Source organism: Myotis nattereri (genome assembly GCF_964212035.1).
Source record: "Myotis nattereri genome assembly, chromosome: 3".
Taxonomy (NCBI): Eukaryota; Metazoa; Chordata; class Mammalia; order Chiroptera; family Vespertilionidae; genus Myotis; species Myotis nattereri.
This window is the reverse complement of record NC_138077.1, coordinates 201,644,892-201,662,447: the sequence shown is the minus strand read 5'-3', so window position 1 is coordinate 201,662,447 and position 17,556 is coordinate 201,644,892. Positions and strand designations below refer to the sequence as shown.

General features: G+C 49.6%; 1 protein-coding gene across 1 annotated transcript in view; it reads left to right on the top strand.

The window, feature by feature from the left end:
* NIPAL3 (NIPA like domain containing 3) overlaps positions 1-17,202 on the top strand; it is a 39,860-nt gene extending 22,658 nt beyond the window's left edge. The window contains exons 8-12 of the mRNA XM_081085936.1: positions 2,277-2,412; positions 4,338-4,426; positions 6,325-6,388; positions 9,584-9,678; positions 13,900-17,202. Coding sequence (XP_080942062.1) covers positions 2,277-2,412; positions 4,338-4,426; positions 6,325-6,388; positions 9,584-9,678; positions 13,900-14,099 — 584 coding nt within the window. The 3' untranslated portion in view covers positions 14,100-17,202. The remainder of the gene's footprint in view (positions 1-2,276; positions 2,413-4,337; positions 4,427-6,324; positions 6,389-9,583; positions 9,679-13,899) is intronic.
* Positions 17,203-17,556: the final 354 nt, after the last annotated feature.

The following is a 17,556-nucleotide window of genomic DNA, read 5'->3' as shown; positions in this document are numbered from 1 at the left end:
TTTTTCCTTTCCTCTTAGAGCAGTGGTTCTCAACCTTCCTAATGCCATGACCCTTTCATACAGTTCCTCATGTTGTGGTGACTCCCAACCATAAAATTATTTTCGTGGCTACTTCATAACTGTAATTTTGCTACTGTTATGAATCCTAATGTAAATATCTGATATGCAGGATGTATTTTCATTGTTACAAATGAACATAATTAAAGCATAGTGATTAATCACAAAAACAATATGTAATTATATATGTGTTTTCCAATGGTCTTAGGCGACCCCTGTGAAAGGGGTGGCGACCCACAGGTTGAGAACCGCTATCTCAGAGGGACGGGTGCCATGGGGGAAGTGGTTCCTACATCAGCTCGGGGCAAGGCGCTAACCCGCACAGTGTTTGGTCACTCACTGGGGCTTTGATGAATACCTGTGCTTCCCGGGGAAGGAGGGGGTGGGGGAACCCTGCTCCCTGCTGCTCCTCCCGGTCACTCTCCCTGATGAAGCCGCACTGTCCTCCGACACTGGGCGAAAGAGAACACCCAGATCTGGGGGGGCGAGGGGTGGGGGGGAGGGGGCGAAGGGGCGACTCAGTGAGACAAGCGCAAGTGCCCACACCTGTTGTTTCGCTTCTGTCTTTCCCATGGCGGGCCCTCACTCCAGGAACACACAGAGGTGCCACCACAAGACAGGGTTGATTATTTTGATTTTTCTAAAAACAGTTTTATTGAGATAGAATTCACACACCAGAAAGTTCACGATTCAGTGGCTTTTCGTGTATTCACAGAGTTATGTAACTGTCATAATCACATTTCAAACTTTTTCAAACATTTCCCAAAGACGCCCTGACCCATTAGCGTCAGTCCCATTCCCTCCTCCTCCTCCCAGCCCCTGGCTGACCTCTGGCTCCCCTTCTGTTTACGGACTTGGCTTTCCGGGTGAACCATAGACATGGAATCATACACTGTGCAGCTTTTCGTGACTGGCTTCTTTCACTGAGCATGATGTGTTAGGGGTCCATCCGTGTTATAACGTGTGTCGGTGGTCCATCTCTTGAGGACTTTGTTTTAAACGTGGATCGGAAGCTCGTGGCCCCAGAACGTTTTCTCCTGCTGAGTAGGAAGCCCGGAAGGTCCCGAGGCCCTTTGGCCACTCTCCTCTGTCCCCTTCTCCCTCACAAGGGCAGCCTGGTGAAGGCTGTCGTAACTGGCTGGGGTGTTTGAAAACCAGTCTGTGGACCGAGGGGCCCAGAAGCCGCGTGTGCGATGGGCAGGAGAAGGCAGGATGAGCAGAAGCTGAGGCAGCTAGGAAGGCAGAGCATCTCGGCCAGAATAAGGGCCTCCATTTGCACCCTAGTTGGGGGAGGTTTCTTTTACCTCCTGCTTTCGCCGGGGGACCTGACAGGTTCAGCTTAGGAGTCATTTCTGCACCAGCAATGATCTCCGTGATGAGGTGAGCAAGGGGTCCCCCAGGCCTGGGAGAAGAACATATTAGAGTTTATCCTATCTCCACCTTTTCGGTGGTATTTCCTGCACATGTTTCATAATGTACACACGTATAAGCATTTCATAATGTACATACATATTCGCACAGTGTTCCATGACTGTCGTTGTAGAATAATAAGCACATGTATATTGGAAAAGCATGTGCATACACATTGGGGGTACGGTTCTGAAACATTGGGGGACCTCTGTCCAAAGACATGTTTTTAAAAAGAACTCTTTACACATGACATGTTTTTCTTGTGGTTGCCATGAGGATGATACTCAGAAGAAGTTCATTTAGCCCGGCCAGTGTGGTTCAGTGGTTGAGCATCGACCTATGAACCCAGAGGTCACGGTTCGATTCCTAGTCAGGGGACATGCCCAGGTTGTGGGCTCCATCCCCAGCAGGGGGCATCCAGGAGGCAGCCGATCAATGATTCTCTATATTGAAAAAAAAAAAAAGTAAGTTCATTCATCCATTCAAAGATGGTTCGGGCCTTCCACTGTGTTCCAGACACAGAGACCTGAACTCATTGCTCTTAGGGGTGTAGAAGCGACGCTTGGAAATACTTGTCAAGGCTTTACTTTCCTCGCTTCTTTGATGTAGCAGCACAGACAGCAGGCAGCTCCCGGGAGAAGTTCCTGCGATCTGGGACAAACAGCGTCTTCTCACCACGGGAATCCCTGGGTTGGCCGTGCCGGGTTCCCTCCATTCTTTTCACAAGCCTTTTGGGGTTACAAACTGACTGTCAGGGTCTGACCCCCTCCGTGTTCCTGAGACCCCAACACGCCTGTGCTTCCCTGCAGGCTCCATGACGGTGGTGACAGTGAAGGCCGTGGCCGGGATGCTCGTCTTGTCCATCCAGGGGAACCTGCAGCTCGACTACCCCATCTTCTACGTCATGTTCGTGTGCATGGTGGCCACGGCCATCTATCAAGCCGCGTGAGTTGCATGTTCTTCTCCTCTGCGGCTCTTCCATTTTCTGGGCCTCATTACATTGTTTCTGAAGCCGCAGGGAAGGCAGAGCATTCAGATGCAGCCTCCGCCAGGGCTTGGCACCCGCTGTGGGGAGAGCGGGGGCTGCTAATTCACTTAGCTGTCCTGCGGACGGGGCTCTGTGGCTTAAAAGACAAAGCCTGGAGTGGATGTGTTTGGCCCTCTGCCTCAAACTGTGAGAAATGCATGCTCCCAGGCAGGCGTCCGTGTCAGGGACTCGAGCTGTGCCGTGCCCGCGAGGCACCCATTTGTCCGATAGGAGGTTGTCATTTCCTGTCCTCAGGAAATCGCCCCCAAAGCTTCCCACGTGGAAGAGCGAGGTGGTCGCTTCCCTCTCTACGCACAAGAATTAAGTCAGAAGCATCCAGGCTGAGGGCAGCCTGGGCCTTGTTTACATCTGAGCCTGGTGCCCCGCGTGGGCCTGGCAGGAGGCTGACCGTGCTGTGTGGGCAGGAGGGTGAGCTGCGCGGGTTTCAGTGTGACGCGTGAGGCTGCTTCTCCAGCGGCCTGGCTCCCTGTCCACCGGCGTGGCCTCGAGGGATTGTGGGAGTGACTAATGTCCAGGGTAAGCCAGCTCTACTCTCACCGATTCCACGTGAATTCATTTCATCCCACAACACCCCATTCCGGCAGATGATACAGTCAAGGCCGAGGTTAAAAGGCCAGGAAGTGGTGGAGCTGAGGTTTGAACCCAGGCACCCTGCTCCCTGCCCACGGCCCTTATCCCTCTGCTCTCCCGGCTCCCCTCAGCTTCCCTAAGATGCAGATTCTCTGTCTGCAAATGAGAGTAGCAGTCCCTACCTGAGAGAACCACAGGAAGCTCTCTCCACCGCCCCGAGGATGCCATCCCTTGCCTATCAGCTCTGATGGTCAGTATTCCTATTCCTCTGTCCATTGTTTCTGTTCTTCATCCAACTGCAACGAGTCTGGTCCTCACCTCTGAGGCCCTGCCAAGTGCCGGGCTCTGTGCCCAGCGGTCCAGGGGTTACAAGGACGGATCGGATGCCCCGCCCCCCCTGGGAGCTTCTCCCTCACCCAGTCAGCCACATGCACTGAGGGCCTACTGTGTGCGAGGCCCATGCAGGGCCTTCCACACACACAGACAAGGAGCCACAGCCACTCTCCTCCATTTCACGGGGGCAGCCCGGTAAACATGATGACTGTCGAGTGGGAAGTATGTTAAGGTGTAAGCAGATGAATAACTAAAATAGTACACAGAGAACGGACAAAGAGTAGATCCTAAAACAACGGCAGTTTTATCCTAGACAGAGAGGTTAGGAATCATTCCAGTTTCCCCTCTTTCTCCTATAAACAGTGGTTAGCAAAAGTAGGTTTACAGTTGTGTGTATGGAAAAAAGACATGTAGGTTATGATTATAATATAAAAATAAACTGTCCCATACTCACAGTGATAAGCCTACTTTTGCCCACCCCTGTATATTACAGTGATCACATTATTTTTTAATTAAGAAGAAAATTTGTTTAAAAAAAATTGTTAACAAGACAGAATGTCAGAAGTGAATAGAGTTTCTTGGAGTGTTAACGCCACCAGGAATGGTGCTTGTTAGTGGGGTGGGGGCTCGGGGGCCCAGACATGAGGGGAAGGGCATTTCCAGTAACAAGAACCACGTGGTTGAAGGTGTGAGCGGGGAAGGCACGGCCCTCTTGGGGGACGGGGATGGGCCTCTGGTTATGAATCTGGGGAGGAAGAGGAGCAAAGCAGGGGCCTCAGACCTAGAGACACACAGACGGCTTCTTTACGAGCCCAGGGATGCATCATCTTCATATTTCAAACCGCGGCTGCTGCCACCAGCTTTCACCAGCCTTTCCGGCACCCCACAGCCCACTGACCAGAGTGCTTTTGTATTGCAGGTTTTTAAGTCAAGCCTCACAGATGTACGACTCCTCTTTGATTGCCAGCGTGGGCTACATTCTGTCCACAACCATCGCCATCACAGCCGGTAAGTGTTGCCAGTTGCTAGGTTTCTGTCTCCTGCCTTAGCAGCAGGGATAGTACCCCCGTGTGGAGGGAGGGGGCTCCTCCTTGGTCCGAAGGCCAATTCCATGGACTCATTCTGCCCACGGAAAAAGTGTAGGATTTAGCCCTGGCTGGGTGGCTCAGGTGGTTGGAGCGTTGTCCCATACACAGAAGGTTGCAGGTTCAATTCCTGGTCAGGGCACATACCTAGATTGTGGGTTCAATCCCCTATCAGAGTGAGAAGGGGAGGCAACCATCCATGTTTCTTTCTCTCTCTCTCTCTCTCTCTCTCTCTCTCCCTCTCTCCCTAAAATCAATAAAAGCATATCCTCTGGTGAGGTTAAAAAAAGAAGAAGAAAATACAGGATTTAGAGCCAGAAAGACCTGTGTTTGCATCCCAGCATAGACACAGAGCTGTGTGGCTCTGGGAAAAATCACTTAACCTCTCTGTGCCTAAGTTCTACATTCATAAAATAGAAGTAACAACACTTACCTCCTGAAATTGAAATATGTACAATCCAAACGCCCCCTACTTTGTAGAGTTTATGCAAGGCTTCTCTAACAATCTTTGCCATCAGCTGCTAGCGCCACAGCCTCCATTGGACAAGAAACCACAAATTTCTTCTATATAAATTTTGGAGATTGTGAGTATATGAAGCATCTGCAACAAAATAGGAACTCAATCAACGACGATGTTGAGATGATGATGATTATATTCTTCTTTTCTTCTACTCTACCCCTAATTTTTTTTTTCTTTCTGTGGTGGCTTTAGAGGCTGCAAGCATGTTAGAGTTTTTTTGTTTTTGTTTTTAATCCTCACTCAAGGAAGTGTTTTTATTAATTTTAAAGAGAGAGGATGGAGGGGGGAGTAGAGAGAGAAACATCTATTGGTTGCCTCCTGACGCACCCCAACCAGGATATAACCTGCAACCTAGGTATATGCCCTGACCAAGATTGAACCTTGCCCTGGCTGGTTTGGCTCAGTGGATGGAGCGTCGGCCTGCGGACTGAAGGGTCCCGGGTTCGATTCCAGTCAAGGGCATGTACCTTGGTTGCGGGCACATCTCCAGTAGGGGGTGTGCAGGAGGCAGCTGATCAATGTTTCTCATCAATGTTTCAAACTCTCTATCCCTCTCTTCCTCTCTGTAAAAAAAAATCAATAAAATATATTTTTAGAAAAATCAATAAAATACATTTAAAAAAATAAAAATAATAAAATAAAATAATAAAACCTTCAGAGTTAAAAAAGGCCATTAAGAACCAATGTGGCCTGGCTGGTGTGGCTCAGTGATTGAGCATTGACCCATGAACCAAGGGTTCATTAGTTTGATTTCCGGTCAGGGCACATGCCCGGGTTGTGGGCTCAATCCCCAGTGTGAGGCATGCAGGAGGCGGCTGATCAATGATCCTCTCTCATCATTGATGTTTCTATCTCTCCTTCTCCCTTCCTCTCTGAAATCAATAAAAAAACATTTTTTTTTAATATGTTTAAAACAAAACAAAAAAGATGGGGAAGAGGAGCATGTGGAAACTGTTAAATACGGTGTGTAGCTTAGTTCCTAGTTCCTGGTATTGTTTTCACTGAGGGGAGCTGGGGGAGGGTACATGGAAACCTTGCATTACTTTTGTGGGTCTAGTATTGTCTCAAAATACAAAGTTAAAAAATGATGGAGATAAGAGGGGCGTCGAAAGGGGGGAAAGAAGACAATCTGTTCCCTGGAGTGGCTTTAATTCGGTTCTCCTAATATTTTAGTAGCTGCGGTCACCATGTTGTGATCGCTTTGGTTTCCTACAGGGAAGAGAGCTTAGCCAAATCCCAGACAGACTGGCAAGTAGGTGATCTGAAAACAGCTCACTCGCATTTTGTGTTATTTGCTGCAGGCGCAGTATTTTACCTGGACTTCATCGGGGAGGACGCGCTGCACATCTGCATGTTTGCACTGGGGTGAGTCCCGGCCTCCCCTCTGGCCCCAGGGCCTTGCGTGTACAGCTCCAGGCAGGTCGCCTCTCTCCCTTTATAGCTTCGGCCTCTTGGGCAATCCCTGAGGCCGGGCAATCCCTGAGGGCTGGGCAATCCCTGAGGGCTGGGCAATCCCTGAGGGCTGGGCAATCCCTGAGGCTAGGCAATCCCTGAGGGCTGGGCATTCCCTGAGGGCTGGGCAATCCCTGAGGGCTGGGCAATCCCTGAGGGCTGGGCATTCCCTGAGGGCTGGGCAATCCCTGAGGCCGGGCAATCCCTGAGGCCGGGCAATCCCTGAGGGCTGGGCAATCCCTGAGGCCAGGCAATCCCTGAGGGCTGGGCAATCCCTGAGGGCTGGGCAATCCCTGAGGGCTGGGCAATCCCTGAGGGCCGGAGTGGCAGGGACTGGCGCTCTCTCCCCAGAGGTGAGCACTTTCCTCCCTGAGGGCTTCATTTCCTCTCCTTTCTTCTCTGTTGGGCTTTCATCTCCCTATCATTTCTAAAAACCACATTTTAACACATGAAAGGCCTGGCAACTTGACCTCAGATCAAAGAAATACATATTGAAGCTACATGAGACATTTTGCAAAAATTAATAGGATTGATAATATTTCACGTTGGCCAGAGGATGAGGAGACTGTGGGAAGCTCTTTAATGTGGGAGAGGACAATTTGGCCATATCAATAAAAATTTTAAATGAGCATATTTTTGATGTAGCATTTCATTTCTAATTTATTTTGGGAAAATAATTGAAATGGGACACAAAAACACATTAATTTTAAAATCAATGGTATAAGCAAATAATTGGAAGCAACCTAAATGCCCAGCAGTAGAAACAGATTAAATTATAATATATTCATGTAATAAAGTACCACGGTGCCATTTTGAAAAATTGAGGTCAGTCTATAGGTACTGACATAGAACCATGTCTAGGATACATTAGACAAAAAAAGTTACTTTTTTTTTTAATGTATAGTCTAGTCCAGTGATGGCGAACCTTTTGAGCTCGGCGTGTCAGCATTTTGAAAAACCTTAACTTAACTCTGGTGCGGTGTCACATATAGAAATTTTTTGATATTTGCAACCATAGTAAAACAAAGATTTATATTTTTGATATTTATTTTATATATTTAAATGCCATTTAACAAAGAAAAATCAACCAAAAAAATGAGTTCGCGTGTCACCTCTGACACACGTGTCATAGGTTCGCCATCACTGGTGTAGTCTAAGATCCCACAGTTCCACCTCTAGATATATTCCTTAAAGAAATTAGTACATATATTGACAAAAAAATGACTTATACATGAATATTTACAGTAGCTTTATTCATAATATGCTCAAATTGGATATAATCCAAATGTCTGTCAATAGGAGAGTGGAAAACAAATTGTAGTATATTCAGATAATGAGTTCAACACAACAGTCCTATCTAATAAAAGAGTAATATGCAAATTAACCATCACTCTGACACAAAGAAGGCGGTGCCCAGTCCTCTCAGCCCCACTGGAGTCCTTCAGTCCTGGGGGACGGCTGCTGAGAGCAGGGCCTGCTTGGCCATCACTGCGGTGACCCGGGAGTGACCAAGTGGGCCCCGCAGACAGCAGAGAACCACGGGGAGCAGGCCTAAGCCAACAGTAGGACATCCCCTGAGAGCTCCCGGATTGGAGAGGGTGCAGGTCGGGCTGAGGGATGCCCCCCCCCCCCGCCCCTCATGCACAAATTTCGTGCACTGGGCCTCTAGTCCTATATAATAAAAGGCTAATATGCAAATTGACCGAACCACAGAAGGACTGGTCACTATAACAGCACTGACCACCAGGGGGCAGACGCTCAATGCAGGAGCTGCCTCCTGGTGGTCAGTGTGCCAGAAGCTGGGCTTATGGCTGGCAAGAGCAGCGGCGGTGGGGGGAGCCTCTCCCACCTCCGCGGCAGTGCTAAAGATGCCCACAGGGAGCAGGCCTAAGCCGTCAGTTGGACATCCCCTGAGGGCTCCCCGACTGCGAGAGGGCACAGGCCGGGCTGAGCGCTCCCCCCACCCAGTGCACAAATTTTGTGCACCAGGCCTCTAGTTAAAAATAATGAACTAAGACACAGACACACAATAAAGTGGATGAATCTTAAAAACATTTACTGGCTGAAAGAAGCTAGCCATAAAGAGAGTCATACCCACTATGAGGTAGCTTTCCAGAGTTCATAAACAGGCAGATCGAATGTGTGGTGAGAGAAGTCACAATGGTGGTTTCCTCTGGGAGGGTTGCATGACTTGGGAAGAGGTCAGGGACACTTTCTGGAGTTGCGGGCGGGGGGTGGGGGATGGAAATGCCTTCTCTGCTGATCTGGTGGCGAACACACGTGTGTGTACACAGATTAAATGATGGACCTCTATACATAGGGTTTGTGCGCTTTACTGCATGAAAATCATTCCTCCGTTTTTATTTTATTTATTTTTAACAAATATGTTTTTCTTGACTTCAGAGAGAAGAAGGGAGAGGGAGAGAGCGATAGAAACATCAGTGATGAGAGAGAATCATTGATCAGTTGCCTCCTGCACGCCCCCTACTGAGGATCAAGCCCACACACAACCCAGGCATGTGCCTTGACTGGGATCGAACCATGACCTCCTGGTTCATGGGTTGATGCTCAACCACTGAGCCACACCAGCCAGGCCATACCTCCGTTTTTAGAAAGTGTGCTTGTTTATCCAGGCTCCAGGGAAAAGGAAAAAAACAAAGAATTACTCTGGAAGAATATACACCTGCCTGAGGGAGTGGGGCTGGGAGAGTACAAGGACTTCCCAATTTTTACTTTCTCTACTCCTGTATTGATTACATTTAGGCTTTAGAGAACATTTTAAATGAAAACAAATACGTTAAAAGGCAAGGTTCTGAGATCCAGGCTCAGTGGAAGTAAAGGACTGTGAGAGTTTCGCCTGGGCGAGTCTAATTTATCCTGATTAAGGCTTGTGCAGAGTGTAGGGCTCGTGGAGCTATTATTCATCTCACGTCTGCTCCCCGCTGATCTCAGGCCCAGCAGCCTCTCAGGGCTGCTCTGCAGTGAACACCCACCTCCGCAGCCTGCAGCCTTCTTTCTACCTGTGTTCCATTGCCTGGGTTTGAAAGGATCTCTCCCAGCCTCACTCTGGCCTTATTTCTCTTCCTCCCTTATCTCTCTGTCCCTCAGGTGCCTCATCGCATTCTTGGGCGTCTTCTTAATCACACGGAACAGGAAGAAGGCCATTCCATTTGAGCCCTATATTTCCATGGATGCCATGCCAGGTAACGTTAAAATCCCGTGTCTCCAGCTGGCCTGCTCATCCATATAGAATGACTGCTACTTCCTGTTTAAGAAGAAGACAGCCTGCGGCTGGGTTTGGTACAGGGGACGTGTGCTGTGCCATTAATGGTGTGATTGTCTTTCTTTCTTTTCTTTTTTTTCTTTCTTCTTTTAGTCTCTGTGCAAAAGAGGAGGCCATGGCCGAGGAGCCTCAGTTGGTTTTGAGCACATCTTGCCAGTTCCCATGTCTATTTTGGGATCTTTTAAAGACAATCCTGATTCATGCTGGATATAATTAATTATGATCTGCAGCACCAGGCTTCATGCCTGCAAAAGGAAAAACCCATGTATCTAGTTGGAATGGAGTGATCAGAGAGGGCAAGGAAAGTAGAATGAATGAAAAAGAAAGAAAGAAAAAAATAAAGCAAGTAGGATGAATGAAATTCAGATACTAAAACCTCACTCCTTAGACCACAAAGGAGTGGATTGCTCCAGAAAACCTACTTCCCCAGGGAGCTAAGGGTTCACGCTGAGAAGCACAAGCTCGAACGTCTTTAAGGCCTAACAGTAACACCAACGTGTGAATCAGCAAAGTGTTGCACAAAAGGGAGTGGGTGGCCTGTGGAGACTGGAGAGTCTCTGTCCAGCCTAAAGGGGTCTCGGTTGGAAAAGTTAGGACGGTGGGCCAGCCCCATCCACATCTGCTGACCTGCATTCTATGAGTTGCCAGTGACCACTAGTTGTCACTCTTTAACTCACAATTTTTATTTTCAATCTATTAGAACTCTCCCCCACGCTTCCTTACGACAGTCTGATGAACAAAATGTGATCACGTTGATGGCACAGAGTGCTGCTTCGTACAGAGCTCCGTGACGTAGGTGTGTTCTCAGAGCTGACTGAGGTGCCCCTCCCTCAATGACCCCAGGGTGTGTGTGTCTACTTGTGACATTATCTCCCCGCCTCTTGCCATAAAGCCGTTGTCTGTCATTCTCACCGGTACCAGCCCGCAATTCCTGCTGTTACCGGCCTAGCAACTCCGTGTCAGTGTTCTCACTGGACCCAGCGTGTTTGGATTGTGTATGAAATTAAAATAAGTAAGCTCTGAGTTGGGGCCTTCAGGCTTCTCCGAGGCGTTACGTGCATGAGCTTTAGTGCATGGACTTTTTAAACCTCTAACCTGGCTGCTCAGATGCCTTTTTTGCTTACTTCCTTGTTCTCGGCTGTGTTCCGGATAGATGAGATGAGGGCGCTGGATAGCTGAATTCCAGATAGGTGAGGTGTCAACCCTGTGTGTGTGCAAGTATGTGTCCGTGTCTGTGTGTTGGTGTGTTGACAAACTGTGTATGTGTATATACCTGTATGCGTATTCGTATATGCTCATATACAGATGCGTTTTCGGGTAGAAAATAGAAGGTGACCGAAGGTGACCCTAACGATCAACATTCTGTGGCCTGTCTGTGGGTGTGGCTCTTGCTTCCGAGTTGTACCCTGTGACCAGGGGGAAGTAGGTGTTGAGGAAAGGAGGCCCCGCCCTGTGGCTGTGGCAGGCCACACACCTCTGAGTAGACAGGTGTTCTGCTCTATGAAGAGCTTGGGCTTAGAGTTCCGATGATCTGGATTCAAATCCCAGCTCTACCCCCTACCCGCTCTGTGGCCTTGGCCTCTGACCCTCACCTGTGCATTGGGACTCCTTTCAGGGTTGTGGGATAACATGTCCAAGGCCCCCGTGCACAGCGTCTGGGACATGGTAGATGCCTGGTTACATTTGGTTCCACTTCCCTTTTGCTTTAAAAAAAAAAGCTGTGAAAATTTTGAACACGTGTTTGACCTGGTACCGGGTGGAACTTGAAGAATAAAACTGCTTAAACAGAGTGGCTTTTCGGGCTATTTGGTTTGCCTGGTCAGCATTTGGACTTTGCTTTCAGTCTGCCTAGACTGGGGTAGCTACTGTTGAGGAGGCATTAAAATCCCCAAGCATCACTACCTGCCACAACCTGGAGAAGCTTTAGGCAATTCTAGCACCGGAAAGGCATGAAGAGAATGAGAGAGAGAAAAGCAGCCCCTGCCAGGTGGGAGCTGGGCCTCGGGGCGCCTGGCTGAACAGAAAGGGCTTCACAGAACACCCACCTCAGACAGGCCACCCGTGACCCTGACGGATCAGGGCGCAAACAGGGCCACTCCAGAATCATGCCCGAACCAGACGACACGGGAGCGTTGTTCAAACCACAAAAAGCAGCAACCATCCCCCTCTCATGAGTGACTGCCGCTCTTTACCAATCACAGCTTTAGCCTTAGTCTGGTCTTCTCTCCTTCTGGATAAGAATCACTAAGATCCTCGATGGTAGAATTACCCCCACTTCCTGGCAGCTTCTAATCCAAAGCAAAGTCCTGCTTCCTTAAACCCTCCCCAATCACCCAACACACACCCAAATAACAAGTCCTGTCTAATGTAACGCCTTCTTCCTTACACACCCCCATTCCCCATGCTGTCCACCTCCCTCATTGCAATGGGCCGGTAAAGCCAGATTTGTTAGACTCAGGTGTGCTCCTGGTGGTTTGTGGCCAGAGAGCATTGACAGAATCCGAAAGCTAACCCGCCCCTGGTGAGGCAACTCTGTTCCCTGAGGATTCCGCACCCCTTCATCTCCCCCTACCCCCCAAATTCAGGCCACAGACTCTTCAACTGTGTCCTTCAAATGACCATCAGCTAAGGCTCGTGCAGCGTGGGAACAAGGGTCCTTCCACGAACTGGGTCTTGCCAGCCCCTCTGTCGAGTGGATAAGAGCACGGGCTTTGGTGTCAGACGCCAGCTCTGTCTCTCATTAGCTGTGTGACCTTGAGCAAGTTACTTCCCCTCTCTGATCTGTCTTGTCCTGAAAACGGGGAGAGGAGCATCTCTTTGTCTTGGGATTTTTGGAGATTACGTGCAGGTGTGTAGGGTGGCCCACACAGCATTCCACTTAAGAGTATGGGCTTCGGAGTCTAAACCCCCTGAGCGTGAATCCTGGTGGCACTGCCACTTAACAGCTCTGTGGCCTCCAACTGCCTCATTTTCCTTATTGGTAGGTGCAAGGATAGAACGAGATAAAACTTTATAACCGTTTAAAAACAGTGTCTGCCCCCAGCTAAACACTCAGTATGTGTAGGTATTATCATTATTGCTGTTGTTACTATTACTATTTAAAGCACTTAGCGCAGTGTCTAAGGCCTATTAAGCAGTCGGTGTCAGCCGTTATTATCATCATTGCGCTTTTATAGACATCACTTTGCATTCAGTGTCTTATGACTCAGCATGGGAGCAAGAGAATTGGAAGGGTCTTAACTCCCTACAAGGTAAGAGTTGGTCTCAGAAAAGACCAGGTCCCACCTGACTAGGGAGAGGCGGGGGTTGTAGAATAAAGTTAAAGGAATTCATGGCTAAAGTCTTAGCCCTCAGATGTAAGTAGAAATGCGACATCAGTGTGCCCAGAAGCAGTAAGATAAATCACACCTTCCCCTACATGTGGATCGGGGACGTTAATGTTCAGGCCAGAATTCTCCCTCTGACCATCGTGATGCGTCTGTCACTATGACGCGTCCCTGACACAAAACTTACCTCCTCTGTCAACAGTCTAATGAGGTTTCCTGGGTCCTAATTTCATCCAGCAGAAAAGTGATGGCATCTACCATGTTCAGAGCACAGCTGTGGTCCCACGCCCCTCGCGGCCCAAACAGATATTCCCACCTCATTCTAGGGCAGGGGTGGGCAAACTTTCTGACTCGAGGGCCACAATGGGCTCTTAAACTGGACCGGAGGGCCGGAACAAAAGCATGGATGGAGTGTTTGTGTGAACTAATATAAATTCAAAGTAAACATCATTACATAAAAGGGTACGGTCTTTTTTTTTTTTTTTTTTTAGTTTTATTCATTTCAAACGGGCCGGATCCGGCCCGCGGGCCGTAGTTTGCCCACAGCTGCTCTAGGGCCAACCCAGGGTTTCTCCCGACAGTGGCTGGTCTGTGTGCCTATTTCCTGAAGATGCACCCCTTCTTGCTTAGCAACCGTAATGTTTCTAGTGTATATTTATGGGTGTCCTTTTTCGATCTAAAGCATTCAGGAAATTGGCAATGCACACGATTAGCCCTCGAGCACTCTAGTTATTCTGTGGTGGGACCGCGGCAGGCACAGCCTCCTTCGGCCCCCTCCCCACATAATGATTGGGGGGAAATGGGTTTCATTTCAGGGATGCAGAACATGCATGACAAGGGGATGGTAGTCCAGCCCGACCTCAAAGCTTCCTTTTCCTACGGGGCCCTGGAAAACAATGACAGCATTTCCGAGATCTATGCTCCGGCCACGCTGCCCGTCATGCAGGAAGAACACAGCTCCCGGAGCGCCCCCGGCGTCCCTTACCGAGTCCTGGAGCACACCAAGAAGGAGTGAGCCCACCCGAAGGAGACTCCCCTCCCCTCCACTCGCAACCGCGCAAGCCGTGCCCACGGTGGTTCAACTCTTCACTCTAAATCTCGCCTTTCAAGTTTTATTTTTTTTTAAAAGCCGGGAACTGTATGGAGGGGGATCTTGAAAGGGCTTTGTCTCCGGCAGAGGTGATGTTTATCGTGGTCTTGGACATTTCCGATGTTAGGGGTGAGGGGGGAGGACGAATGCAGTGTTCCCGGTGGGTGGTCGGGAATCGGCCTCTGCCCGGTGAGTCCAGCGGGTTTAGAAGGCCTTGCCCTCCTCGCCCTTGGCAACTGGGCTTCCCCAGTCAGGGACCAGAGCTCGCCACATGCTTCAGCGCTCAGGCCAGGCCGAGATTCCGCTCGCCCTCTCCAGACCCCGCGCGAGGCTGGAGGCCTCTCCGTCCCGCCTTCCCCCGCCTCACGTGCAGGCCTGCTGGCTACCCTCTCACGCGTGATTCCATGTTTGCGGTAACGTTGGTGTCGACGTCACATGGCTGGTGGGTCAGCCTGTCGTCTGCCTGGAGGAAATGCATTTCTGCCTTCCCATTGCCTGTGCCCTCCCAGGGAAATGTGCTTGGCGTGTTACCAGTGGATCCACTCGGGAAACTAATTTGGTTTTGGTTCTGTGAACTACTTGATTGCTCCCCCCCACTCCCCTTCCCCTACCCCCAGAGGCACTGGGAAGCTCAGAGAAGACGGGGAGAATAAGGACAGGGGCAGAGTCATGGCACAGCAGCCCATAACGGGGGAGGGGGGAAGAATCCCTCTCCGCCTTACAAAAGGTGATGGCCTCGCTTCTAAAAGGGTGGACAGGCAATCTGGCTGCTTTATCGTATTCTCCTGCCCACCAGTGCCCTCTGGTAAGATGGGGGGCGGGGGTGCTCACTTCAGAGAGAGCATCGCTCCCCTCCCCTCCATTCTCATTATACACCGACACACCAAGCCCGAGTTATTGGTTCATCTTCCCTGCTTGGTCCTCATCCCCAGGCACATGTCTGGGAGGCACACACATCCTCAGAAACGGAGCCGCAGCCCCCTCTTGGCTGCGTCCGTACCTTCTTCCTCTAGACTGTGTATTTTCGAGAATGGCAGGAAAAGGTTTGCAAATCTTAAGGACCCCCTAGGGAGTTTTTTGAAAATGCAAATTCCTACACCCCAATCCCAGGTACTCTGACGAAGTGGGACTCGGGTGGAGTCCCCGCGTCTGCACGCTTAACTCTTAACTCGCGGCCCGGGTGGTTCTGGTGCAGGTAGCCCAAGGATCGCACACCTTGACAGCCTAGTCATTGAGAGAGACGCCTGCTTTAAACCCCCAGGGGCCGACACGCTCCTCCTGGGAAGCTGGAACTGCCGTTCCTTCTTTCCTCCCCGGGGCCCATTTGGCAGGTCACATATCCCCGTAGGATCAGGGCCTCTCCCCACTCACTGATGACTGCTTAGAGCTACACTTACTGCTTCCCTCGCATCCTTCAACTCACAGGCAGGATGCCAGTGTTACCAGACCAGTGTTGGTAGCTCATTAACCTTTATGGATTGTGCTTAATACTGATTTAGTTCCTTGACTTCAAAAAAACTGTCTCAGTTGCCTGTGGTAACCGTGTCTGTATTGTATCTTAACCACTTCTGTATTGTGTCTCACGTGCCTAAGAGGGCAGCCGACAGTGAACGGCCTTTTAACCTTTAGGGTAGGTGTCAACTCAATGCAATGATGAGATTTACGAGGCATTTACTATTTTTTGAGCATTTGGATGGTGAGGGCAAAAAGAGTAAAGAGTGGTTCCTGCCCTCCAGGCCAGCAGGGGGAGACACAAACACCCAGAAACTGGCAGGACAGGCCAGGTGCAATGGGGGGGGGGGGGGGTGTCACAGAAAATGTCAGTTTTGGGGGTCCTGCTAATGGTCAGGCCCTGAGCCTAGAATGGGGTATTCAAAATGGAGGTGCTTTGGGCCCCACTCACTGATGATTGGCAAATCTACCTAAGGTTTGGACAAAGCATGGAAAGTCCAGTGATGATCCCCACCCCCACCTCCCAGGCAGAGGAGCCCGTGTTTGCAAAGGCACAGAAATGGGGAGGGATGGAGGGGTCACCAGGGGAGCCAGGGAGGGTGGTGGGAGATGAGCCTGGAGCAATTAGCAGTGGAAGCCAATCTTAGAGGGCCTTGAATGCCCGGCAGCAGCTTAAAGTTATCACAGGAGGCCTGGTAGTCATCAATGGTTCATGAGGAAGAGAATAGCGGGGTGGCACTGACTGGAAAGGAGGCCTTATACGTATGGAGGAAGGATCCAGGAGATAACAAATGTCCCTTTTCAAGGTCAAGCTGCAGTCCTACACGAACAGAACACAAACGGGGAATTAAAATGCAGTCTCGCTGCTATTCAGGGGAGGGGGACATCGGCTTTCCACTCACATCCCTGAATCTTTATTTGTTCTCATGGCTCTGTTATCCCCAAGCCCTCCTGAATGCTCCAAGCACATTAAATATCACGCCTCTCTCTCCTTTCTAGCAGCCACGAAGCTACCAAACTAAGGTTTAAACTTTCAGTCCTTCTGTGGTCTTCCTCCCCGCCCCCCCCACCTCCCACCCCGGGGTCCCCTCGTCTAGAGGCGGGGATTCTGGTTTTCCTGATAGGTCTTGACAAACGGTCAGCGCCCTCTTCCCTTGACCCCTCCCATGAAGCGCCAGGTCTGACCATCCCATCCCATGAAGCCTGAGATCCCGCAGGGGTTTGCAGCGTGGAATTGGACGCTGGGTAGGGGAGGTTGGACTGACATCTCCATTGTTTTTCTGGTGGAAACCAGCCAGCTTGATGGTGCTGTGTGGACACAAGTCATCCATCAGGGTGGTGGCGTGGAACCTCCCTGCAGCCTTGTGGATTCTAAATCTGGTCCAACACTGGCTGATAAGCAAAAGAATTGTGTGTTTCTCTGAGAAGCTATGGAAATGAAGTCACCTGAGAATATATTCTATGTGGATGCTTATATTTTGTTAACTCCTTGACTAATATGGCATGTCTTATTTTTCAAAAAATGTGTGTGCTAGGTGCAAAGAAAAGTATAAAGTGGTATTTAATTTTAAAACAACCCATGTGATGTCTGTTGAGTTTGCGTCTTATATTTGGCTAGTTTTTTCTAGAGCAGTGCTGTCCAGTAGAACTTTTATATATATTTTACCACGTCTTTTTAAAAAAGAAACCCAGTACCCTATAGCTATCCCTTCCTATACCCCCACCTCTCCCTCCCGGCCTCTGGTAACCACTAATCTACTTTCTGTCTCTATAGATTTCCCTACTTTGGATTTTCATATGAATGGAATCTGATATGTGGACTTGTGTGCCTGGCTTCTTCACCTCACATAATGTTTTCACAGCTCATCCAAGCTGTAGCATGTATCCGTACTTGGTTCATTTTTATGGCTGAATATCCTCTTATCTTTTA